This window comes from Equus caballus, chromosome 13, assembly GCF_041296265.1.
Source record: "Equus caballus isolate H_3958 breed thoroughbred chromosome 13, TB-T2T, whole genome shotgun sequence".
Lineage (NCBI taxonomy): Eukaryota > Metazoa > Chordata > Mammalia > Perissodactyla > Equidae > Equus > Equus caballus.
Window position 1 is genome coordinate 9,158,654 of NC_091696.1, and position 27,655 is coordinate 9,186,308.

Below are 27,655 nucleotides of genomic sequence, written 5' to 3' on the forward strand. Positions count from 1 at the left end.
TCATCATGGCCTTCTTTGAGGAATAGTTGTGCGCTCTTTTCTCCTTCCTGCTGTCTCACCCTCCTTCCCTGGGAGCAGGAGGGACAGCCTCTCAGACGGTCCCTGAGAAGCTGATAAGTGTTGGGGCTGTTCATTGGCCCCAAGGTTAATTGGCTAAATTTGGAGTTGTGCAGTTTATGTGTTAATAAAACGGGCTACTAGTTTAATTGGTTTGGTTCATCTCTAACCAGGTGCTTCCTTTTGGCTTCGCTCCCTCCTCCTCCATGTCACCATGTCACATCATTGTTTCTGGGGGGAGGCCTGCTCAGTATGGGAAGCTGGGAAGGCAGTGACCCCTGAGTCCTGGGAGAAGGACATCGAGACTGGGTTCAAGTCCTGGCTCAGTCACTTACTAGCTATGTGGCCTTAGGAAAAGCACTGTGGCCATTCTGGTTCTTGTTTTCATGCCTCAAGTGAGAACATCTAATACCAGATAGGGTCGTTGATGATGTTTAAATGAAGTGGCGCTTGTGAAGCACTTACCCAATACCTGCTACTTATTTTCCTTAGGGAAGGAGAATAGTTCGACTTGGGGTAGTCCTTGAGTTTTAGGCTGGCTACAGGGGATTTTGGGGATTATTGTTCCCTGGCCTGAGGCGGTCACTGAACAAAAGTACTGGAGGAGGGATCTTGGCTTTGAGCTATAGATTAGAATTCATTGTGGGCGAGAAGGACAGAAGTTGAAGGGGATGTCAGTTTTCTCCTTAGATGCATTCAGGCAAATTCTCTGGGTACTTTTATTTTGGTGAGCATGGCTAGGAAGTTGAAGAGGGAACTGGAGCAGATGGCTCAGTCTCAGGTCCCTGGTGGCCTTCAATACCTGCTGGCTTCTGAGTCGTGTGTGTGGCCGGGGTTATTATTGGAAGCTGAGACCCTCTGCACAGCTTACCCTAAGGAAGTTGTCCCTTGGTCCACTCCTTAGGCCTTGAAGGTAGAGTATAGGGTCTCTTCCTGGGGGGTCCCATGGGGAGAGGGGCAGGGAGGTGCTGCTGGTGAGGTCTAGCTGGAGAGGGCAAGGGAGGCGTAGAGGATGCCGTCACCCTGGGCAGGGAAAGAGAAGGGGGTTATTCAGTGGAGGGTGAGCTGTCCCCATCTGAGAGCAGTGATCCCAGACCTGAGTGCCCCGCCGATACCACATTCCTCTATTCCTTCCACCCCACCTTCTCCAAGCTTCCCTTTAATTCTTTCTGGCCCTAGTGTGAGCCACTTATCTCTGGTCTAGCTTGGGGTCAGTATATTGTATTGGGAAAAAAATCAAGATGTGCTGGGGTCAGGTGGCAAGGCATCCAGGGTAGAGAAATGGGCAGGGGGCTCCAGTACTGAGGTTATCTGCTAGGTTAGGACCAGGGTCGTGTGGGATGGTGGGTGAGGAAAGAGGAGAATACTGGGGCACCTGTGTGGGTAGGGAGTGTGTGGGGAAGAAGGAAGACTGAGGTGGACAGTGTGGAGTGATAGTGGTAGCACATACCTTTAGTCTCAATATTCTGGCATTTCTCCTCAGTGTTGTGGAAAGATCCGCTGCATGGGAACGAGAGTGCGGAAAATGTGTTAGAAGCAGGGCAGGAAGGAGTTAAAACCCGCATCTGGTGGTTCTCTTTGTTGGGGGCTCTGCGACCTGCCTGGACAGGCTCAGAAGGTGAACGCAGTGGTGTAGGGTCAGAAGGAGGCTGCCGGGAAGAGGACTGAGAAGCATTTTGTAGTGTAGCCCAGCAGAGGTCGCTGAGTGTCCACTGAAGGGGGATTGTTCTAGCCACGTGGCTTCTATTGAAGGGGCAGAGAGGAGAAATCGTCAGGGTGAGCTCCTGTGCTCTCTGCTGGCACTGCCTCCCTAAAATCTGGGGAATGAAAAGCAGCAAAGCTAATCTCAGGTCCTCTGGGTGGGTTCTCAGGCCCTGGTCCCGGGAGGAGACGCCAAGGTTGGGGGGAGTGGGAAAGGGTGGAGGGGAGGGAACAACAAGGGATAGACACCAGAGGAAGGCAAGTGGCAAGAGTGGGGGAGGCACAGGGAAGAGGGAGCGGTCTGTGGGAAAGGAGAGTGTGGGAATGGGAAGAGAGGATGGAGAAGAGGAGGAGGTTAGAGGGTGTGAAGGACCAGGGCTGAGAAAGGAAGGGGAGCCCGGCGAGAGGAGAGGAGGTGAGGCTGGGAGCTGAGGAGGGAAGCTGCTCTGAGAAAAGACAGCAGCGGAGGAGCTGGAGGCAGAGGATCTGTGGCCCTTCACCCAGGTCACAGGGAAAGGACAGACTGGACGACAAGCAGAAAGAGGAAGAACGTGGAAGAGGTGGAGGTGTTTGGGAAGCATGGGTTCAAGGTGGAGAGAAACCAGGAGGCACAGAAGAAAAGCTTAGAAATGGGGACGAAAGTCGGAGGAAAGCGGACACCAGAGAAAGATGAGGGGGAAGCATTCTGCCATTCTGGGAAAGAATCAGAGAAAGTGCTGGACCCTTCAGTCCACTGTTCTCAGGGTTTCGTTTTTGTTTTTGTTTTTTTTTAGGAGACAGAGCCTCAGGAAGTGAAGGGCCTGGCCCGTTGGGGACACCTGAGGATGCAGACTGGAGAGTCAGGATGGGAGCAGCTGTGAAAGGCTCACTCCTGCTGTTCTCATAGGAAACTCCCTGTTTCACAAACCAGTGCCCCCTGCCCACCCCTCCCCACCTTGGAGGACAAGCACTCACCTGGCTGGGGTTCTGGCTTTAGTCCGCAGACCTGTAGGGGGACAAACAGGGTGTCAGTGTGCCATCCACGGACGGCATCTCTCCTCCTGCCTTCTCTGCTCCCTCCTACTCTGAGACCATCCTTGGAGAGACCAGAGCAGTGAGCAGCTCTGCTGAAACCCCTCTGGGAAGGGCCTGGGACTCCGTGCCCACACCTGTTCTACCATTGTCCCCAGCACCACATGAGGAGAGCAGCTCTTCTCTGCACCCTGCACCCCCTTTGCCCTGCCCTCTCTCCCAACCTTTCCCTCTGCTTCCTTCTCCCTTCCTTGGACTCCCCGTGCTTCCCCCACCCTGCTTCTTCCACTGCTGAACCCTGGCCCAAGCACCCCTCTCCTTCCCTCCTCTTGTCACAGGCACCCGTCCCTCCTGCCCTGACAAACCAGCTTCTTGTGCTTTCCTTCTGGGTTGTGGCTGTTTCTCTCTGCCACCTTGTGAACCTCATGACTGGAATCCGTGTTTGCACTGCAGCCCGTTCCTCTCCATCCTCTTCCACTGATCCTCTGCTGTCTCCCCGTGCCCTCTCCCCCGACATCCTCCTCAAGTCTCTCTGCAGCCTTTCCAAGGGATTTGGCCCCAGGTCCACAGACCTCCTCTCCACCACCCATCACCATCTTGGAGGTCTCATCATGCATGATGACAACCCTCTGAACACACTCCAGTGAACTCCACTCCACTCAGCCATTCCCTGCTCTTTTATTTTTCATTCACTGGGACTGAGAACTCTAAATATTAAGTACTGGTATCATTTTCATGCTACAACTTTCTTTCCTTCCAGCTTTCTCTCTCTCTCTGCTATACCTGTGCTTTGACCTCACTGAGCTCTTGTCCCTTGATAATCCACTCTCTTCCAGGTTATCCAAGCTCCCTGCTGAGCCCTCCACTCTCCATCCTGCTCTCACTAGCTCCTTGGCCTCCTCTGTTCCCCTGTCCTCAGGCCACACCTAGTTGACAAATCTCCAATCCTGGATGTGTCTCATGGCAAGAATGCCATTTGCTCACCCAAAATTCAGTCACTTTTTACTCAGTTACAGAACCTTCATTTTATTTGTAGTGGTAGTGTGCTTCCCTACAGATAGATGTGGGACATGTGACTAAATTCTAGCCAATAAAATGTAAGGGTAGGACTTTTGGGAAGGCTCTTTAAAAGGACGACAGACAGTTGGGGCATAGCCTTTTTTTTTTTTTTAAAGATTTTATTCTTTTCCTTTTTTCTCCCCAAAGCTCCCCCGGTACATAGTTGTGTATTCTTCGTTGTGGGTCCTTCTAGTTGTGGTATGTGGGATGCCGCCTCAGCGTGGTTTGATGAGCAGTGCCATGTCCGCACCCAGGATCCAAACCAACGAAACACTGGGCCGCCTGCAGCGGAGCGCGTGACCTTAACCACTCAGCCACGGGGCCAGCCCCCATGGGGCATAGCCTTTTTATCCTTTCCTCCTCTCTACTGTTTCCTGCCTGGATTCAGAAATAATGGGCTGGAGTCCTCGCAGCCGTCTTGGACCATGAGGCAACCTTTTGGATAGAAGCCAGTATCCAGGACAGTGAGCAGAAAGATAGGAGCCTGAGTGCATAAGGGCCTCTGCTGAGTGCACAGTGGCCTCTGCTGTCTGCCTCCAGATGGTTTTATATGAGGGGAAAAAATAAACTCAGTGTTATTTAAGCCATTGTTACTTCTGGTCTCTGGTGCTAGTAGGTTTTATGTCATAATTATGATGGTCATCGCCACTCCACATTTATGAAATAGTTTCACATGCTTTCTTCTAGCACTACGGTTAGTTTTTTCCGTGTCTGATTCTTTGATTTCCAAAATAAATGGAATTTGTTTTGGTGCAAATAATGAAGTAGGGAGATAAAATTACTTTTTCTTAGATGGCTACTCAATTGTTCCACCTCTACGCCATTTATTAAATTAACCATATTTCTGCATTGATTGGACACATATATTTGTGTCTGTTTACATCCTGCCTATATTTGGGTTTTCCTCTTCCCTTCCATTGGCTTTTCTGTGTATTAATATGACAGTGTCAAGTCATTTTAATTATTGTGGCTTAGTAATTATAAGTGCTTATGCTCATCTGGTGCTTACTCTGTGCCAGGATCTATTCTAAGTGTGTTACGTTCAAGCGTCATAACAACCTCCAGTGAAGTACTATTATCATTCCCATTTTATTGATCCGTAAGTTGAGGCAAAGATAATAGTACCATGTGCCAGGGTGTACCCAGCCGGGGTGTCAGACAGGATTGACTGCAGGCAGTCATATATATTTAGTAATATGTATATATATAATTATATCCACATTCTATGCTCGTCACCTCTATGCTTTAGTATCTGATAAGGCTAATTTAGCCTTGTTGCAAATTTTCCTTAAAATAATTTCAAATCCATTTTGGAGGGTGTTGGGGTATAAATAATGCCTCCAGCCGTGTCCTCTCTGTGGGCTGTGAGCACATACATCCAAATTTTTGATGGACATCTCTACTCAGGTGCCACACAGGTATCTCAAACATAACATACCCAAACTAGAGAATCATCGTTCTCTCCAAACATGGTCTTGACCTCCTTTGTTCCCTAATTTACTTGATGGTTCCATCATAGCTTCATTCACCCACGTTGAAAACAGGGGACTTATTTCCAATCCCTCGCCCCACATCAAGCCCATCACCAAGTCTTACTGGTTTCCCCCCTTAAACTTTTCCAGGATCTGGCCATTCCCTCCATCCGCATGGCCAGGACTGACCCCAACCTGGCCCACCTCCGGCCCCTCCACCACAGACTGATGTATCTGTAAGGCGAAGCTGAGGTTGCCACTTTGCTGCTTCACGTTGCCTCTGGACCACAGGCTCTTGGGTATGATTTACAAGGTCCTCTCCTCCAGCTGCTGCCTCCTCCACAGCACTGAGCTACTTACAGGTCCCAGAATGGCTTCCTCCCCCTGGATGGACAGTGACCTCTTCCCCACCTTCACCACTTGCCTTTTTAGTCTTTGAGACTTTTTGAAGGTGTCACTTCCTCTGGGAAGTCCTCCTTGACTTCCCTATCCTTTGTTCCAACCTACCATAGCTCTTTCCAAATGAGGTCCTGAGGCAGCTTTCTCCTCCTTCTCCTTCTCCCTCTGAGTTCCTTGAAAACAGGGCCTATGCTTTATTTACTTTTGTATCTCCAGTTACAAGCCAGGCCCTGGAAAATGGGCACTCAACCTATGCTTGCTGAGCAGAGCCAACTTCCTGTCCCTTCAGCTCTCTCCTTGCTTTTTCCAGGGCTAACCCTCATGAACCAGGAGGTGAGGACTGATGAGAAATGATTGAGTCAAGAGACAAGAACTGGAAAATGATCAGATTGTGGAGAGGGACTGGTCTGGATCAGTGATTCTCAAACTTGATCACACACAGACTCCACTTGAGGAGACTGTTAAAAATGCAGGTTCAGATCCCCAGACCTTGAGCCCAGCAGAGATCTGAACTCTAAGGGCACCTGGGGTCATTCTGATGCAGGTGGGCTCTGAGAAACACCCAACTGGGAAGTTTAGGGAGAGGCTGGGTCTCCTGGACCACTTACCTTTCCTTCTTTTCCACCTGAGGTAGACCGTATGTCCCAAAATTGTGGTTTTGAGAACAGCGCTGGTCAGTGCCACCCCAACCACAGCTTCCAGACTCAGGGAGTGAGACTCTGAGTTCCTTTTGCCCTCTGAGACACTGAGGTCAGCTGTTATGGTGGTGGCAGTGGTGGTAGGTTCCAGGATGGTCATATTGGTAGCTGAGAAGACATGAGAAATAAGCAAATTCTCCCTTAGGGGTGTGGAGGTATCTGGGTGAAACTATTACATCTCGTTCCCTAGTCTGGGGAATGTTGGGTGTGCAGGGCAACTTTCTAAAACTCTCACACAGGGAGGGGAGTAACAGGGGAAATGCTGAAGGCTTAGAATCCAGATCACTCAGTTTAAGGAGTGATGTCAGCATTATGGTGGAGTGAGTTGTTTGTTCCCTTTGTGTCTCCCCTCTAGTTTACAACCAGAGGCCTTCCATTCACCAACAGAGGATTCCCTACACGGCACAACAGGATGCAGAAGAGATCCAGGCATCTATACAGCTGAAAGTGGGTGGACTGGACCACTGGGAGGCAGTGGAACTAGGGGGGCAACCCCCTCCCCCTCCCCTGGCAGCAGCAGCATTCCAGGGCACAAATCCTCACACTGGCCTGCAACAGGTGCGGCCTGCCCCCTCCCAGTGGACCCAGCCTGCTAGCCCGTGAGTGGTCCTGGTTGGGGTAGAAAAAGGGGGTGGCTTGCACCCTGCCTATCTCCTGGCAGATCCAGGGTGCACGCCCTCTCCCCCTCCTGTGGCAGTGGCCAGGTCTTTCCAACAGTGGGGATCGTATACAAAACTCAGATTTTCCTGGCTGGGGCAGGGCTCTCTGACCTGAGTTTTCAACACACACCAGCTAGCGCCAGAGACCAGAGGCTGCACTGCAAGCAACAACAAAGGCTCTCCCTGCTTAGCCCCTGTTTACCCCAGCTGTGGCAGGTGGAACTTCTGACCAGAGGCTTCAGGAACCACAGCAGAACTGGTGACCCAGCCCCCAGTGGTAGCACCTCTGACGCCAACTTCACCAGAAGTGGGAGCTGCATACAGTTCCCAGAGTCCTCCAGCCCTCAGCAGCAACAGTGACACCCGTGAACCCAGCACCCCTGGCAGTAGTGCAACCAGTACCCCTAGATAACCCAGGAGCAGCAGCACAAGTGGTGCACAGGGCAGCAGCAGCTGAGCCCATGGAGAGCCCGCAGAGAGTCAGTGGAGGAACAAGAGACCGAGGTGACCCCAGAAGCAGTAGAAGTGCTCACAGCTTGTGACCCTGGTGTTGATACTTGAGACTGAAGCAACATCATAAGCAGAAAGGCACCAGCAGCCCCAGAGGCACAAGTGTCACAAGGAGGGCACTGAGGATGCCCCTGGCAGAGGCAGTGGAGGGTGGAAAGGGCAGGCTCTCAAATACAACCAAAAGCAGCCCAGAACCAAAGTAACCAAAGCTGTACCCAAATAAGGAAGGTGGTTACTGCCACAGATGCACCAGCAGAGGATCAGTTCATGAAGAACCACAGTAACAGCAGAACAGAAGGAGAATGACAGCTCCCCAGAAACCAAACTTGAAGTCACAGAAGATTGCAATCTGACTGACAGAGAATTCAAAATAGCTGTCATAAAGAAACTCAACGAATTACAAAAAAAACTCAGAGGGGGCTGCCCCATGGCTGAGTGGTTAAGTTCGCGCACTCCACTTTGGCAGCCCAGGGTTTTGCTGGTTCGGACCCTGGGTGTGGACATGGCACCGCTTATCAGGCCATGCTGAGGTGGCATCCCAGGTGCCACAACTAGAAGGACCCACAACTAAAAACAAAAACATACAACTATGTACTGGGGGGATTTGGAGAGAAAAAGCAGAAAAAAAAAGAAGATTGGCAACAGTTGTTAGCTCAGGTGCCAATCTTTAAAAAAACACAACAACTCAGAAAGACAGTTCAATGAGCTCAAGAACAAAATTAATGAACAGAAAGAATACTTCACCAAAGAGATTGAAACTTTAAAAAGAAATCAAACAAATTCTGGAGATGAAGAACACAATTAATGAGATGAAAAATAATGAGACAGCATTAAAAATAGAGCAGATTATATGGAGGCAAGAATTAGTGAGCTTGAGGATAGAAACCTAGAAATGATTCAGGTGGAGGAGGAGAGAGAACTAAGGTTTTTTTCTTTTTTTTGGTGAGGAAGATTGGCCCTGAGCTAACATCTGTTGCCAATCCTCCTCTTTTTACTTTAGGAAGATTGTCTCTGAGCTAACACCTATGCCAATATTCTGTTTTGTACATGGGACACTGCCACAGCATGACTTGATGAGCAGTGTGTAGGTCTGTGCCCGGGATCTGAACCTATGAAGCCCAGGCTCCCAAAATGGAGCATGAGAACTTAGCCACTACACCACTGGGATGGCCCCAAGAACTAAGGTTTTTAAAAAATGAAGAAATTCTTTGAGAATATCTGACTCAGTTAGGAAAAGTAAGATAAGAATTATAGGTATTTAATCTGGGGAGGGAACTGGACAGGAATTCCTCCTAATTACCTCAAAGGAAAAAGACTTTCTCTAAGGCATATAATATTAAAATTGCCAAAAGTCAATGACAAAGAAAAAATGTTAAGGACAGCAGACAGAAGAAAATAACTTACAAAGGAACACCCATCAGGCTTCCAGTGGATGTCTTAGTAGAAACCCTAAAGGCCAGAAGAGAGTGGAATGACATATTCAAAATACTGAAAGATAAAAATGATCAGCCAAACATACTCTATCCAGTGAAATGATCCTTCAGATATGATGGAGAAATAAAAGCTTTCCCAGACAAACAAAGCTGAGGGAGTTCATTGCTGCTAGACCTGCCTTATAAGAAACATGGAAAGGAGCTCTCCTATCTGAAATTAAAAAGCAAAGGTTTACAAAACATTAAGCAAGGAGATAAATAGACAGACAAAATCAGAAAATTGCAGCTCTACCTCAGACTAGATTAGTAAACATTTAATTATAACATGAAAGCTAAAGGGAAAGAAAGCATCAAAAATAACTATAACCAATGCAGTTTGGTCACAAACTCGCAACACAAAGAATAATTTGTGACAACAAAAACATAGAAGGGGAAGAAGAAAGGGACAGAACCTGCACAGGCTAATGGAGATAAGAGGCCATCGGAAAAAAGAGTATCTCATCTATGAGATCTTTTCTGCAAATCTGATGGTAACTGCACAACAAAAGAATCATAAAGAGCAGAGTCATAAAGCATAAATAAAGAGAAAATAGAGAAAAACATCACATGAAACCACCAATCTGAAGTGGCAGACAGAAATACAAGGAAAAAGAAACAACAGAGGTATAGAACAACCGGAAAACAAAACATAAAATGGCAGTATTAAGCCCTCATGTATCAATAATCATTTTAAATGTAAATGGATTGATTTCACCAATCAAAAGACACAGATCACTCAGTGTAAATCACAAATCACACCGACCTATCGGTGCTGTGACCTCAGAATCGCATTTCATCATGGGATAATAATGGCTAAATTGCAGGATTACAAAAGCAATTTTTTTTATTGTGGTAAAATGTATGTAACATAAAATGTACCATTTTAACCATATTTAACTGTACAGTTCAGTGGCAGCAAGTACATTCACATTGTTGTACAACCCCCACCATCATCTATCTCCAGAACTTCTTCATCTTCCCAGGCTGAAACTCTGTCCCCATTAAACACTAACTCCCCATTCCCTTCTCCACCCAGCCCTTGGCAACCATCGTTCTGTTTTCTGTCTCTGAATTTGACTACTCTAGGTACTTCATATAAATGGAATCAAACAGTATTTGTCCTTTTACATGATGGTTTTAATATATGGGAAAACATCTGTAAAGCACCTAGTGTATATTGAAAATACATTTTTAAGATTAAATTAATGTATATTGGACTTTAGGTCCTACAAACAGATTACACCTTCATAGAAGTTTAATGCAGCATTAAAAAATTAACATGAGCATCATGGCAGAGTGAGGTCTCTCAGAAATCTTTCCTCTCCAATATACAATGAAAAAAACATCCATACTTCAACAGACGACATCCAAACAAACACAGAAAATGTTGGAGAGATCCATGCAGCCATTCAATGGAGGGCAGAGAGGCTGGAGCCCCTTCGGAGGAGGTGGAATGGGGTAAGAGAAATCTTTGCTCCCTCCCCTAAAGACTGCGAACAGGATCATGGGAGGCCTTCTAGAGGAAAGGAATGAGGGAGGGGATGTTCATTCACAGGAACTTCAAGGATTCCTAAGGGCCCTTGCAGCCTAGAGGGAAGTCTTCTACTGGGGTGAAAGCTTTTGCAGGGGTTGACCGTATCAAGCCAACACCCCAGGAGAGCAGAGCAAGAAAGCCTGAAGAGCACACAGGAGAAAGCGCTCCTACCCCCACCTGCCCAACCCCAGCTCCAGCCCCTGGGGTTTCAGCTGAAGGCAGAGGGCTCAGAATATGCAGCTCTTGACCCTTGCCCAGTGGCGATAAGTGGTAACTGCAACCAAATAATATCAGGATGCGTAAGAACTGAGCCACTGCCTCTAGCAATATGAAACACTATATTAGATCTCCAGACCAGAGAGAAAATGACAGGTATTCAGAAGTCAGTCCTGAGGACGCAGAAATATGTAGTCTAAATGACAAAGAATTCAAAAAAACTATCATAAAAAAACTCAATGAAGTAAAAGAGAATGTAGAGAAACAATTCAACAAGTTCAGGAGCTACTTAACAAAAGAGATTGAGACTATAAAGAAGAATCAATCAGAAATACTAGAGATGAAAGACACAATGGAAGAGATAAAACAAAATATGGATTCCCTGAATGCTCGTGTGGACACCATAGAGGACTGAATCAGCATAATTGAAGATAGACATGTTGGATTGCTCCAGACAGAGGAGGAGAGAGAACTGAGACTAAAAAGAAATGAAGAAAGTCTCTGAGAAATATCCCTCAATTAGGAAATGCAATGTAAGAATTATAGGTATTCGAGAAGGAGAATGGAGCAGAAAGCTTGTTCAAAGAAATAATAGCAGAGAACTTTCCAAACCTAGGGAAGGAAATCCATGTGGAAGAGGCTGCCAGATCTCCTAAATATGTTAATGTAAAAAGACCTACTGCAAGGCATATAGTAGTGAAACTGGCAAAACTGAATGACAAAGAAAGCATACTAAGTGCAGCAAGGCAGATGAAAATAACCTACAAAGGAAGCCCCATCAGGCTTTCAGTGGATTTCTCTGCAGAAGCCTTACAGGCTAGGAGAGACTGGAATGACATATTCAAATTATTGAAGGACAAAAACTTTCAGCCAAGAATACTCTATCCAGCGAAAATATCCTTCAGATGTGATGGAGAAATAAAACTTTCCCAGACAAACATAAGCTAAGGGAATTCATAGCCACGAGAACCCCCCTACAAGAAATCCTCAAGAAGGCCCTCATTCCTGTAAGAAAAGGGAGAAAGAGGTTACAAAACAGGGAGTAAGGAGTTAAAAAGGTAAACAGAATCAGAGCAAGATAGCAAATACTCAAATATAGCATTAAAAGCAAAGGGAAGGAAAACACCAAAAACAAAGGTAATCTTGTCATTTTAACCACAAACTCATAACACAAGACGGAATGAGATGTGAGAAAAACAACTTAGGAGGGGAAGAGGAAAGGGACTGAATTGGTTTAGTTCAAGGAAATTAGAGGCCATCAGAAAAGGGACTGTCTTATCCATGAGATCTTGAATACAAACCTCAGGATAACCACTAAACCAAAAAGCAGAATAGAGACAAAAATAATAAATAAGGAGAAAACAAAGAAGCACAACATAAAAAACTATACAACTCAATTGGTAGACCAGAATACACAGGATGAGAAACAAAGGAAATGGAGGAGAACCAGAAAATGAGTGATAAAATGGCAGCATTAAGCCCTCAAATATTGATAATCACCTAAATGTAAATGGATTGATTTCTCCAATAAAAAGATATAGAGTGGCAAAATGGATTAAGGAACAAGACCCAACAATATTCTGCCTCCAGGAATCACATCTCAGTTCCAATGACAGACACAGGGTCAGAGTGAAGGGATAGAAGATGATACTCCAAGCTGATGGTGAACAAAAGAAAGCAGGTATTGCAATACTTACATCAGAAAAAGTAGACTTTGAGATAAGACAGGTATAGAAAGACAAAGAGGGGCAGTATGTAATGATCAAAAGGACATTCCATCAAGAAGAAATATCATTTATAAATATCTATGCACCCAACACAGGAGCACCAAAGTACATAAAGCAACTATTAACCTAAAAGAAGACATTAATAATAACACAATAATAGTAGGGGTCCTCAACACTCCAGTCACATCAATGGATAGATCATCCAGACAGAAAATCAACAAGGAAACAGTGGAATTAAATGAAAAGTTAGACAAGATGGATGTAATAGACATATATAGAACACTCCATCCCAAAACAACAGAATACACATTCTTCTCAAGTGCGCATAGAACATTATCAAGAATAGATCATATGTTGTGAAACAAGGCGAGCCTCAATAAATTTAAGAAGACTGAAATAATAACAAGCATCTTTTCCAATCACAATGCTATAAAGCTAGAAATAAATTACAAGAAAAAAGCTAAGAAAAGGACAAAGATGTGGAGACTAAACAACATGCTATTGAATGACCAATGGATCACTGAAGAAATTAAAGGAGAAATCAAAGAAATATCTAGAGACAAATGAAAATGAAAACATACCATACCAACTCATATGGGATGCAGCAAAAGCCATATTAAGAGGGAAATTCATAGCAATACAGCCTCACCTTAACAAACAAGAAAAAACCTAAATAAGCAATCTCAAAGTACACTCAATTGAATTAGAAAAAGAAGAAGAAACAAAGCCCAAACTCAGCAGAAGGAGAGAAATAATAAAAATCAGAGCAGAAAATAATGCTATTGAAACAAAAAAAGGCAGTAGAAAGGATCAGTGGAACAAAGAGCTGGTTCTTTGAGAAGATAAATAAAATTGACAAACCCCTAGCCAGACTTACAAAGAAAAAAAAAGAAAGAAAGCTCAGATAAATAAAATTAGAAATGAAAGAGGAGAAATAACAATGGATACCACAGAAATACAATGGTTTATAAGAGAATACTACAAAAAACTATATGCCGACAGAATGGACAATCTAGAGGAAATGGATAAATTCTTAAACTCTTACAACCTCTCAAAGCTGAATCAAGAGGAAATAGAGAATCTGAATAGACCAATCACAAGTAAAGAGATTGAAAGTAAAGAGTAATCAAAAGCATCGCAAAGAGTAAAAGCCCAGGACCAGACAGCTTCCCTGGGGAATTCTACCAAACTTTTGGAGAGGATTTAATACCTATCCTTCTCAAGCTATTCCAAAAACTTAGGGAAAATGGAATGCTTCCTAACATATTCTACAAGGCCAATGTCACTCTGTTTCCAAAGCCTGACAAGGACAATGCAAAAAAGGAAAACTACAGGCCAATGTTGCTGATGAACATAGATGCAAAAATCCTCAACAAAATGTTGGCAACCCAAACACAGCAATACATCAAAAAGATCATACATCATGATCAAGTGGGATTTATTCCAGGGACACAGGAGTGGTTCAACACCCGCAAATCAATCAATGTGATACACCATATTAACAAAATGAGGAACAAAAACCACATGATCACCTCAATAGATGCAGAGAAAGCATTTGACAAGATCCAACAGCCATTTATGATAAAAACTCTTAACAAAATGGGGGTAGAAAGAAACTACCTCAACATAATAAAGGCCATATATGACAAACCCACAGCCAACATCATGCACATTGGGGAAAAACTGAACACCGTGCCTCTGAGAATATGAACAAGACAAGGATGCCCACTCTCACCACTCTTATACTCATAGTACTGGAGGTTTTGGCCAGAGCAATAAGGCAAGAGAAAGGAATAAAAGGAATCCAAATAGGGAGTGAGGAAGTGAAACTCTTGCTGTTTGCAGACGACATGATCTTCTATATAGAAAACCCTAAAGAATCCATAGGAAAACTATTAGAAATAATTAACACCTACAGTAAGGTTGCAAGGTACAAAATCAACTTACAAAAATCAGTTGCATTTCTCTACTCTAATAACGAACTTACAGAAAGAGAACTCAAGAATACAATTCCACTTACAATTTCAAAAAAAGAATAAAGTACCCAGGAATAAATTTAACTAAGAGGGTGAAGGACTTATACAATGAAAACTATAAGACATTATTGAAAGAAATAGATAATGACATAAAGATATGGCAAGAGATTTCATGCACATGGATTGGAAGAATAAACATAGTTAAAATGTCTATACTGCCCAAAGCAATCTACAGAGTCAATGCAATCCCAATCAGAATCCCAATGATATTCTTCATGGAAATAGAGGAAAGAATCCTAAAATTCATATGGGGCTACCAAAGACCCCGAATTCCTAAAGCAATACTGAGAAAAAAGAACAAAGCTGGAAGCATCACAATCCCTGACTTGAAAATGTACTACAAAGCCATAGTGATCAAAACAGCATGGTACTGGTACAAAAACAGGCACACAGATCAATGGAACAGACCTGAAAGCCCATAAATAAAACTGCACATATACAGACAGCTAATCTTCAACAAAGGTGCCAAGAACATACAATGGAGAAAAGACAGTCTCTTTAATAAATGATGTTGGGAAAACTGGACAGTCACATGCAACAGAATGAGAGTAGACCATTATCTCATGCCATACAGAAAAAGAAACTCAAAATGAATCAAAGACTTGAAGATAAGTCCTGAAATGATAAAACTTCTGGAAGATAATATACGTAGCACACTCTTTGACATTGAACTTAAAAGGTTCTTGTCAAATACCCTGTCTTCTTAGACAAGGGAAACAAAAGAAAAAATAAACGATTGGAAGTTCATCAGACTAAAGAGCTTCTGCAAGGCAAAGGAAACTAGGATCAAAACCAAAAGACAACCCACCAATTGGGAGAAAATTTTTGCAAATCATATATCTGATAAAGGGTTAAGCTCCATAATATATAAGGAATTCACACAATTGAACAACAGAAAAACAAAGAGCCTGATTGAAAAATGGGCAGAAGATATAACAGACATTTTTCCAAAGAAGATATACAGATGGCAATAAACACATGAAAAGATGTTCAACATCACTAATCATCAGGGAAATGCAAATTAAAACTACACTAAGATACCACCTTACACCTGTTAAAATGAGTGTAATTACTAAGACTAAAAATAACAAATGTTGGATGGGTGTTGAGAAAAGGGAACCCTTACACACTGCTGGTGGGAATGCAAACTGATGCAGCCACCATGGAAAACAGTATGGAAATTCCTCAAAAAACTAAAAGTAGAACTACCATACGACCCAGCTATCCCACTACTGGATATCTATCCAAAGAGCTTGAAATCAATAATCCAAAGTAGCATATGCACCCCATGTTCATTGCAGCACTATTCACAATAGCCAATGGAAACTATCCAAGTGCCCATCGACCGATGATTGGATAAAGAAGATGTGGTATATATATACAATGGAATACTACTCAGCCAGAAAAAAAGACAAATTCATCCCATTTGCAACAACATTGAAAGACCTGGAGGGAATTATGCTTACCAAAATAAGCCAGACTGAGACAGACAAACACCAGATGATTTCACTCATATGTGGAATACAAACAAGCACATGGACAAAGAAAACAGTTCAGTGGTTACCAGGGGAAGAGGGGTGGGAGGTGGGCACAGGGGGTGGAGGGGAGCACCTATGTGGTGACAGACAAGAAATAACTTACAACTGAAATTTCACAATGATGTAAACTATTATGAACTCAAATAAAAAAATGAAAATAATAAAAAATTGACATAATATTGAGCCACAAAAAAAAAAAATCAAACTTCAATAAGATCCTCACAATAGTTGGAACCAAATTCACTGTCTATGCTTATTAGAAATTAATAATAAAACTGTAAATACCATGTCTCAATTGAGATAAAAATTTTTAATTACTTAGTCAAAGAAAAACATATAATAACATACTATTTAGAAAATAAACACCAGAGTTAAAAAGAAAAACCTTCCTGGAATACATCTAAAGCTGTACTCTATAAGCTAAATTCATAGTATTAAATGCTTTATTATTTAAAATGGGAAGGATTCAAAAAATGAATGAAATAGTCAATTTTCAAAGAGAAATTACCAAAAACAGAAAGGACTCAGGCTTAAGAAAATTCAGAGTTAGTAAATAATGAAAACCTATATAGGAATAAGTTTATTAGGAAACAGAATAGTGGGAGGAGTAGTAAATGCAGGAAGTGGTTATTTAGGGAAAAAACAACCAAAAAAACAGACAAGACTCTCGCAAACCTAACAACAACAAAAGAGTCCATTGAAATCACGAGTGAGTACATGCTCAATCATAGGTTGATAAACCTAAGAACCTTTGTGACATGGATGATTTCCTAAAACAATAAAAAATTTGAAAAAGTGGATTTAAGCAGTAGTAAACTACAACTGATAGGTAGACAAAGAAGTTAAGAATGCCATGAAAGAACTACCTTTCATATAGATTTTAAGTTCAGGAGATTTTATGGGTAAATTCTTGTGAAAATTTAAGGGACAGATTATTCCCACATAGAAGATTCTAGAACACAGAGAAATATGGAAAACTATGAATTCAAATTCACTTCATAAAATGGTATCATAACCCTGATGCCAATATCCATTCATAACTTTTAAAAATACAGATTAAAACAAGAGGCCAGTTTTCTTACTGATCTGAGTGGAGGAAAATACTCAGTATTGGCGAGGGTTTGGGGAAAGAGGACCCTCACACAACTGGAGTGTAAGTTGGCACAGCCTTTGGGAATACGTGAGGGACTATCTATCAAAATGTAAAAGACCCATGCATGCCTTTTGACCCGGTGATTTCAGTGCTAGGAATTTATCCCGTGGAAATGCTGCACACGTGTTCAAAGGCCTGTGTTCAAGGGTGCTCTTTGCAGCTTTGTTTGTGATGTGACAACAACCTGAATGTCTTTAAATAGGAGACTGATTAGGTAAATATGATACATTGTACATGGGAGACCAGCAGCCATTTTTTAAAAAGGCACAGACGTCTATGTAGTGAAATAGAAGGATACCTGAGGTACAGGAAATAGAAACAGCAAGTTTAGAGCAGAATAGCGTGCAGGCTGATTCTATTGTGTTATATGTCTACACCTACATCTATATCTACATGTACATCTAAATCTATGTCTGTATCTACATCTGTAAGATGAATATTTCCACAGAAAGAGGTGGTGGCAGGGGAGATAAAGTGGAGAGGGGAGATTTTACTTTTCATTTGACTCCCGTCTGTGTCATTTGAGCAATTTTTTGTACTGTGCAAGTATCACCAGTACCTTTATTATTTTTAAAATGTAACATTTATCTTTATCAAAGTTGTATAGGCACGTAATTTAAAGAGTCAACAAATTCCACGCAGCTTATAAAAACAGCGACCCTGCATAAGCCTCCTCACTCCCTTCCACTCCCCAGAGGCAACTATTTTCAGCACCTGTAGCTACGTCCTTTAGCATTAACCCCATATTTACAAATCATCCGTGTACACTGCTGTTGCTTGATTTTGTTGTTTTAGGTGGTATCTACTCACTTCCAATATTGAAATTGAGGATTTAGGTCTCTTACACTGCCGTTTTCTCCATCTTACTCAACTTCTCAGCAATCAATATTCTCCCTTTCGTGAAACGGGTCTTCATTTGGCTTCTGGGACAACATTCTCTCCCTTGGTTCTTCTCTTGCCTCTCTAGCAGCTCCTTCTCAGTCTTCTTTGTTGGCTTCTCCTTGTCTCCCCACCTGGACCAGTCACAGTTCAGTCCTAGGACCTCCTCTCTGTCTCCACTCACTTCCCAGACAATTGCTTCCAGTCCCAGGGCGATAATTACCAGCGATATGCTGATGATCCCCACATTTACACATCCAGCCAACTCTGTCCCTGAACTTGAGACTCAGATCTCACTGCCTTCTCACACCTCCATTTGTTTCTCTTGCAGCACTTCAAATTTAAGATGTCCTGAACAGAACTCTGGATTCCTCCCACCCCAGTCCCCCCTCCACTTTCCTTCTCAGTAAATGGCAAATCCATTCTTCAAGATGCTCAGGCCAAAAGCCTTAGAATCATCATTGGTTCTTCTCTCTTCCACACCCCTCACATCCAATCTGCAAATCCTGTCTGCTCTGGCTTCAAAATATCACCAGCATCTGGCTACTTCTCACCTGCCATTGCTGTCACCCTGTTCAAACCACATCATCTCTCACTGGTCTCCCTACTTTTAATATTGTTCATTTGTGTAGTCTTACTCTCCATAGACAGCCAGAGGGACACTTTTACAGTGTAGATCAGATCAATGTAGATCAGATCACGGCACTCCTCTGCAGGAAACCCTCACAGGCTCCCATGACACTCAAATTGAAAGTTCTTTCCTTGGCTTTCAAAGCCGCATAGGACCTGCCCTCACTGCCTGTTCTGACCTCACCCCATGCCACTCTCAGTGTCTTCATCTGCTTCAGCCACACTTGTCCCACCTCACGACCTTTGCCCTTGCTGTTCCCTCTTGACTGGAATATTCTTCTGCAGATCTCTCCCTTACTTCCTACAGATCTGTGCCTAGCCTGGATTTTTCTCCTGGCTTCTCTAGATCCAGCCCCCAGCTCCTCTCTACCCTGCTTTGTGCCTTTGGAGGCTGGTCTTGTTGGACTCCACTCATGGGCTCTCTCACTGGCTGGTTCCTATTCAGTGGCCAGTAGTAGTCACCAGTGGGAGACAGAAGAGAGAGGAGGGTAGGTCAGGGCATAGCTCTTGGCCCCCTCCCTGACAGGCACTGTATTAGTCAGGGTTCTCCAGAGAAATAGAACCAATAGGATACACAGACATATAGAGTTTTGTTATGAGGGATTGGCTCACACAATTATGATGGCTGAGAAGTCCCACAATCTGCCATCTGTAAGCTGGAGGCCCAGGAAACCCCATGGTGTAGTTCCAGTGCAAAACTGAAGGCCTGAGAACCAGAGAGGCCAATGTTCTAAGTCTTAGTCTCATTCCGAAGGCCAGAGGACCAGGAGCTTCAATGTCCGAAGGCAGGAGAAGATGGATGTCCCAGCTCAAGCAGAGAGCAAGTTTGCCCTTCCTCCACCCTTTTGTTCTGTTTGGGCCCTCAAGAGATTAGATGATGCCCATCCACTGCTCATCTGTACTGAAAACACTCTCACTCTAGGACACAACCAGAAATGATATCTTACCAGCTATCTGGGCATCCCTTAGTCCAGTCAAGTTGGCACTTAGAACTAACCATCATGTTGACTCCATCTTCCTAGAGGCTACAGCTCCTCTCTGGGGCCCTCTCATGTACTCCAGTCCTCTCTGGGTACCAGTACTTTCTCCCTCCCCTGCTCCTTAGGTCTGTGGCTGCTCCCAGGAGTCTCACCATCCCCCACTGGTTTCCCTACCCTGTGTCCAACTCAAAACTCTCCTCAGTTACCCAGTTTGAGTGGTTTTTCCTGCCAGGACTCTGGCTAATGTCCCAGAGGCCTGCCCTGTCCCATCTGAATGAAGTAACACCCTAGCCACCTCCATCCCACTGATTCTGCTTCATTTTCCTGCTTTTCTCCTTTTACCACCACCTGACATACAGGCAGAATTAATTTCTTTGCTTTTTTTTTTAGTCTTCTTCCCACACTCAAATGTACGTTCCATCGTTGAGCCCTTTTTTGTTTTGTTTTGTTTTTAACTGCTGTTTGCCCAGTGCCCAGCTTAGCACCTGACACATGGCAGGCACTCAGTCAGTGTTTGTTAAGTCAGAGGTGAGACATCTTGGATCAATCCTCAATTTTCCTTGTCTTACCTTTTAGTTTCTGTATTACTTTCCAGTGGCTGCTGTAATGGATCACCACAGACTGGGTGACTTACAAGAACAGAGTTCAATCTCGCGCAGCCTAGGACAGCAGTCGGGGATCAAGTGTCAGCCGGCTGCATGCCCTCGGGAGGCTCTGAGGAGGGTCTGTTCCCTGTTCTTCCAGCTCCTGGCGGCAGCCTCACTCCCGTCTCCGCGTCCGTGGCCACACTGCCTGCTCTTCCGTCTGTGTCAAGCTCCCTCTGCCTTTCTCTTCTAAGGACACTGGTGTTTGCATTTAGGTCCCACCCAGATCATCCCAGACAACCTCCTCATCTCACAATCCCCAACTGAGTCACATCTGTCACCACGTAAGGTAATAGTCACGGGGTCTGGGGATTCTGATGTGGACAGATCTTTGGGGGCCTCAATTCAAGTGCTACGGTTTCTAAATCTTTGATCTTTTATTCTACCTTCTGAGAGATCCCCTCAAACTTCACCTCTCCATCCTTTTACTGAATTTTCCATCCGTATTATTACGTCTCTAATTTCCAAGAGCTTTTTACTGTTTGGAAAGCTCCTTTCTAAAGCACTCTTTCTTGTGAGCTGCATGTGACCTCTTAACTTCCTGACAATGATAGTTATTTGAAAGTTCTACTCTCCCTCTGTTGTTTTGGTTCCTTTTGCTCTCTGCCTTTCATGGGAGAAGCTTTCCTTAAATGTTTAGTCTAAGCATATTTTAAAACGGGATGTCTGGCCTCGGCATCCCAGACACAGCTGAGGCGTTGGTGCATCCACAGTGCTGGGGGACTTGGTCTGAGGCCGAGACCCCACTCTCCCTGTGCCCTTGGCTCCCAGCAAGCAGAGAGCCGGCTGACCGGAAACTGTGTGTGTGGGTGGGAGAAAGTGCTTGCCAGTTAGTGGGCTGTAGGGTGATCGGTTAGATTTCTAAGTCTTTTCTGGCCCATCAGATAGATTTCCCAGAGAAGAACCCCTGATCTTCTGCAGGTGGTGGGGGGACACCAGCCTGGCTGCCTGAGTCCTGGGCGGCATCTGAGGGGGTCAAGGTGTGTAGGGTCTCATCAGTTCACCAAACCTCTGGTTTCAAGGACTGAACCCTTGCCCCCAGTATGCCTGGGGCACTCCTCCCAGTGTCCCTCTGGTTCATCCTTTCTGGAAAGCACATTTCCAGGCTTCTGCTCAGGGGAGTGAAGGGGGGGATGGAGGATTCCTGATTCTTAATGTGATTTTCAACTAGTTCTCTAGTTTTCAGACCCCTTTTCTGTCCCACTTCCAGAGGTCCTTGTGGCTGCCATTCCTGAACCTTTGGGGGATTTTGCAGAGTAAATCACCTTTTTTCTGGGTTTCCCCACTGCTGGCTTAGGGTTTAGCTCCTCTGGTCTCCCAAGCCAGTTACACTAATCTGCTTCCAACTTCCCAAATTTTGTTTTGGTCCACCTAGGTCGCATATTTTTTGTCCTTGTGGATTTTTGTCTTAAAAATTCCCTTTGCTGTCATTTTAGTAGATTTGGAGAGGCATGGAGGTAAACATGTGATGTAACCCACTGACTTGGCCAGAATTTATGCCTTACTTTTACAGTGAAAATTATCAAAAATAAACATTCAAAAATAATGTTGCACATTAATAATAAAAATAAAGAATATAGAGGAAAAAGTCTTGTGAGACATTTACATAATCATTGGAAGAAACACCCCCAAGGTCTCCTGAGTGACATAAACTGGGACCCATTCCTGGGTGGGAAGATTGTATATTACACTGATTTCCATTTTTTGTCAATTCCTTTATAGGTTTAATGCAATTCTGATTTAAGAAACCCCCATGAATGTTTTTCTCAGGACTGGGCAAACTTATTCTAACATTTATGTGAAAGAATAGTCAGGTAACAATAATAAAGTTTTTGAGGAAGAAGTAATGTAGTTGAGATGAAAATAGTCTTATCAGCCATGAAACACGATAAAGTTACAAGAACTAAAACAGTGAGGGAGTAGGGGGCTGGCTCCGTGGCTCAGTGGTTAAGTTCGCGCGCTCTGCTGCGGTGGCCCAGGGTTCGGATCCTGGGCTCGGACATGGCACCGCTCCTCAGGCCACGTTGAGGCGGCGTCCCACATCCCACAACTAGAAGTACCTGCAACTAAGATATACAACTGTGTACTGGTGTTGGGGGGTTTGGGGAGATAAAGCAGAAAAAAAAACCCCGGAAGATTGGCAACAGTTGTTAGCCCAGGTGCCCATCTTTAAAAAAACAAAACAAAACAAAACAGTGAGGGAGTGATTCAAGAGAAGACAGACCAGTGAAACAGGACACACAGACCAGAAATGGATAGTGGTCAACAAAAGAACTTAAAAGCCAGGCCTACGAATCAATGGAGGAGAGAAGAAATATTCAATAAATGGGGTGGGGACAATTGGTTTGTTTCTTAATATAAAGATCAATTTAATTCTTTACCTCACACCATGTACCAATGTAACCACGTGCCCACCAGGACCAGTTCAGCTGACCCCATCTCTTATCAACAGAGTGGTTAAGATTCAGAAAATATGCAAAGTCCTGTAGCCAGGCCATGTGCAAAAGAAGAAATCCTGAGCTGAAATGTCCTTGGAACCAAAGATCCTCCTCCCCATGGAACCCAAGGACCAGGACACGACCAGAACTTGGACGCTGTACTCCTATCAAAAGCGAGGGTTCCCTCATTCAGGAAGATCCAGTGCTAAAATTCCTTCCCCATCTCATCAGAAATGTTTGGAGCCCCATCATAATGTCTACAACCCTGTCATGAATGTTTCAAATCTTACCATAAATGCTTGAAGCCCACCAATCAAAACCTGTCCCACCAGCATTTCCATGTGCCAGCCTGTTCTCTCTAACATGTTAAATTTTTTCCCAAATCCTGAAGTGGGGAGACAGATCTGAGGGCACATGCCCCCTGTATCCCTGCAGATCAATCTTGCAGAATAAAGCTGATCTCTTTTCCCAAGGCTGCTGCCTAATTAATTGGCTTGTTTATGTGTATTGGGCAGAGAACCCCAATTTTATGTGATAACACCAATGGGAATGCTTGCTATATTAAAGAGTTATGTGAAAAGTAATCAAATCATACAAAAATTAGAATAAACTAAAATATTTTCAACCCTTAGTGGGATATGGGATTTGGAGCTTAGAAATAAAAGAGGACAATTATAAAGGAGAATGATTAGATTTGGCTACAAAAATAAAATATCTGTATGTAAAAAAATCAATAAGACAACCACAAACTTATCAGTTATATTCAGTACAAATATCCCTTTAGTGTGATATCCTTGCATGGTGGTACTTCACTTGGATTAAAAATGTTTCTTTTCATTACTTTCTTGTATTTCTTTAAAAATAATGATCATAAATATGCAATGAATTGCCGTAATTGAAAGAATTAATTTATTGATGAAAAATCTCATAGTGAATGTGACTGAGAGGAGAAATGAGAAAAGTGAGGAAGATTCAGGAAGGAGGCAGAGGGACCTAAGGAGAGGCCACATCTCTCAGAAGCCACTTAAGGGAACACAGGGAGGGGCAGACATTATAAATCCAAGGCTTAATCAGGATGAGCCACTTTCTGTTTGCCCTAAAACCAACCCAGTGGTGCAGACGGGGCAGGAGTTTACAAGGGGAGGCATGGAGAGCATCCTTCCCAAGGGAACAGATATGCTGCACTGACATTGTTTAGAATTGCCAGCCCAAGTCATTATAAAAAGCAAACCGACTTAGAGGATCTTTAGTTTTCCAAAAGATTTTCTACAGACAATGCACCCCTATTGCCAGCGCCTGGGAGAGACCCCCTCCCCCACTGCTCTGGAGGCAGATAAACCCGGGTTCAAGTTCCCACGCCCCACCCAGAAATAGAGGAAGATCTGTTATGCAACACACCCATTATTAGGTTTAAAACAGGTCAGGAGGACAAGATGATCAAGTCAGTGGGTGAGGCCAAGCAACTGGTTAAGAGAGGAGGGTCTGGGGTTAAACTGGATTCAGATCCACCTGCACCACGAGGGAGACTTTGGGCAGGTGTTAGATCTGGGAGCCTCGGTTTCCCTATCTGTAAAGGGAAGAGGAGAGCAGTACCTGCAGTTACTGTGGGGCCACGGTGCGGGTTAACTTGGGTGACGCACACCCAGGTATTCAGCCGGACAAAGTGCACAGTAAGTGGCAGGGGACGTTTCTGTAGCCACAGGACCAGAAACAGAATTTGCCACTCCAAAATATGCCTTTTTGGCTTAAGGATTATTTTGAGATGATGATGATTATTAAGAAATAGCAGGTGCAGGAAAAGCTCTTGAAAACCTGGTAGAAGTTACTCTTTTGTAAGGGAAATGTACATTTATAAGAGAAATCTCCATTTGTAAGGGTGTCTCCTTCTCTGTGCCAGGAAGGGAAGGATGAGGTAAATCTCTAGAAACTCTTGCCCATGGAGACGGCAAGGACTGAAATCTGCATAACAACTTTTCACTCATTTATTGTGTTTTTCTTGGTAACCTCCCATAACGGACCCCATATTAACAACAGAGTGTTAAAGCTGATTTTCAGGGGCAGCAAGACAGCCAGGAGCATGAGCAGAAGAGAAAACTGTGACCTGCCGATCAAAATGCACCCTGCCAGTGCTCCCACATACCAGCCAGCCCTCCTTAATCCCTTAAGCTTCACCCCAAACCTGGGCTGGTGAGACAGATTTGAAAGCCTTGCTTCCTGTCTCCTTGCTGATTGACCTCCCAATAGAGCTTTTTCTTTTCTCAAAAGCCAGTGGCATAATACATTGGCTTTTTATGTGCATCAAGCATTGAGCCCTCTTGTCTGGGAACATTATTGCTGCTGCAGACTTGCCTCTTAATGACCAGGACAGAGGGCCAGTATCACGGTGGACAATGTGGACAATGTGACTAGAACAAGGAGAGATGGCAGCTGGGGAGGGCAGTGAGAGGATAGGAGGATAAAGAGTATAGAGACAGAGGAAGAGGGAGATGGGAAAGGAGAGAAAAGAGGAAGGATGGGGTAGAAGAGTTGAGGGTCATGTTCTTGGGGGCAGGGTGGGAAGAGGAAGCCGGGAGGTTGGGAAAACAGATGATGGGCATTGCCAGGGGACAGAGGCTGCTTGAGCTGTCACTGGGGACCTACTGTGTATGCTGGGCTGAGCTCCTGGCTGTGGGGAGAAGATATGGGGCTAGCTGGGGTTCCACACACAGACGAGGTGAGGCAGGGCACATCCGGACAAGTCAAGTTCCCTGAAGTGGGGCAAGGGCAGGGGGCAGGGCTGGAGCCCCAGCTTAGAGCAAGAAGGGAGGATAACTAGGGAGCCCAGAAGATGCTGAGGCCTGGGGAGTGAGGGTCGGGGCTGGACCTGGAGGGGACAATGAGGGGAAGTGGCAAGGAAGGCAGCACAAGTTTGGGGAAGATTAAGGTGAAAAGGATAAACTTGTCAGAGGCCTGGGGAGGAGGATTGGAGGAGAGAGGGAGAGGACTTTGAGAGAAGGGTCAGGAGGAAGGGGGCCTGGGCCAGAACTGGGGGACGAGGGTGTCTGTGGCTTCCAGGAGCCTCAGTGGGTGGGCAAGTTGGCTGTCAGGGCAGCTGGACTCACTGTGGGTGATGGTGAGTTTGGTCCCTTGCACGGACTGCCCAATCAGCTTGCCATCTTTCAGCGTGTTCCACTGGACCCGGCAGAAGTATGTACTTTCGTCCTCCCTCCTCAGGTTTGAGATCCGTAGGGAGCCAGTCTTTGAACCCTCTGTCCAATCCAGGAAGAGCCGGTTCTTGTAATCCTTATGGATGAAAGGAGGGGTCGTGCTATAGATGAACTCCCCATGGAAGTGCTTCCGTCTCCAGGATATACTCATGCTGTGAACCTTGGCTGACTCCCAGGAGTAATAAAAGGAGAAAGGGATGTGGATGGAGCCACCCTTGGGGGCTGAGAGGTGCTCTGGTTGGTTGACTCCATAGTCAACCTTTGAATTGGATTCTGCCCAGGGATCTAGAAAGGGAGGAAGACAGAGAGTCTTTGAAGCCATTGGGAGAGACAAAGAAGACAACCTCAGACTGTCTGGCACCCTCACCCATGGGCAGTAGTGTGACAGATGTTAGGACTGGCCCTCTGGCCTGGTTATCCCCTTCTCCAGGCTTGGGATAAGGAGGAGATGAGGGGTTGAGGGGGGCCCAGCACTGTGGATCCAGACCTTAATTAGGGATGGAAGGCCTGGCCAGCTACCCCAGCAGACCTCTTCTCCAGGTACCTGACTACAGGGTTTTTTCCCATGGTCCTGGGCAGAGCCAGGGTGGTCCTGGCCACTCACCAGCCTGCAGAGTCACCAGCAACAGCAGCAGCAGGGGCAGCCCCATCTTTCTGCTCTCCTCCAGGGGGTTGAGAAGACAAGCAGCACTGTAGGGAGGGGCCAGCTTGGGGGACTCTTGGCATCTGGAGAGCAAGGATCAGCCTCCTTCAGAGGACAGAGGGAGGGTGGAAGCCCTCCCCAAACCGGCCCACCCCCAAGTGACCAGTACTTCCTTCATCAATCTGGCTTCTTGTTTTCGTGTGTTGCAAAAGGGCCTCCCTTGTGGTCAGAACAAAGAGATCCTGATATAGATCCCCAGCCCCCATATTCATGCTGAAGAGCATTGTCCTGAACTTGGCTGGGGCCTCTCTTCTCTCACTTCAACTCCCTGCCTCTGCCAGCTCCCTAGGCATCTCCTTAGGAGTCAGTCTCTGTCTCTCTCTGTCTCTCACTCTCTCTTCCTTTGCTCTGGTTCTCTGACTGTCTCCCAGCCCGTATCTCTCTCTCATCCCAAAGGAAGAGGTAGCAGCAGGACAGCTCAGGGTCTTCCTCGAGAGGAAAGCAGCCATAGATCTCTGCCCAGCTACAGTTCCTTAGAGAAAAGGAGGTATGCACTGATGGTAGTCATGTGTCCTCAGTCCCCAGCCCCAGCACCATGCCACCCTGCTTGCTCTTGGCCCTCCCTTCCAAGCATGGGCCCCCTTGCAGTCCTCAGGCAGAGCCAAGGCCCACCAGGCTCCTTCCTACCCCTGGTCTGCTCCCTATGTGCAGTCTCACACCCTCAATAAGGTTAAGAGGTGACGGTGGGCTGACATTCTGAACTTCCCAGGGAGTGGAGCTTCTGGAGGCCACATCTTGACTCACAGAAGGCAAGACTAGACCTGCAGGGCCCTCTGTCCTCGCCACTCCACAGATGAGGAGACCAGGCTCACAGAAGCCTTGCCCAGCTCTGTGGCTCTTAAGTGGTAGGTTTAGGACTCGAGCACCAGTCTTGCTGAGTCCACAGAGCCTTTGGCTCCTTCTGGATGCTTCTGCCTGATTACACCATAGAAT

General features: G+C 45.0%; 1 protein-coding gene across 1 annotated transcript; it reads right to left on the reverse strand.

Annotated features, from left to right (window-relative positions):
- Positions 1–752: 752 nt before the first annotated feature.
- Positions 753–26,824, reverse strand: LOC100068786 (paired immunoglobulin-like type 2 receptor alpha). Its single transcript, XM_005598617.4, has 6 exons — positions 26,624–26,824; positions 25,915–26,304; positions 6,308–6,505; positions 2,713–2,743; positions 1,508–1,557; positions 753–1,080 (listed from the first exon to the last, which is right to left on the reverse strand). Exons 1-6 carry the CDS (start codon positions 26,667–26,669, stop codon positions 1,076–1,078), a joined length of 720 nt encoding a protein of 239 aa, XP_005598674.1. The 5' UTR covers positions 26,670–26,824; the 3' UTR covers positions 753–1,075.
- Between the last annotated feature and the right edge of the window lie 831 nt (positions 26,825–27,655).

Coding starts and splice junctions, on each gene's coding strand:
- LOC100068786 (XM_005598617.4), bottom strand. CDS start 26,669: ATGGGGCTGCCCCTGCTGCTGCTGTTGCTGGTGACTCTGCAGGCTG. Junction 26,305..26,623: donor GCTGGTGACTCTGCAGGCTG/GTGAGTGGCCAG, acceptor CTCCCTTTCTAG/ATCCCTGGGCAGAATCCAAT. Junction 1,558..2,712: donor AAAGCCAGAACCCCAGCCAG/GTGAGTGCTTGT, acceptor GTTCCCATGCAG/CGGATCTTTCCACAACACTG.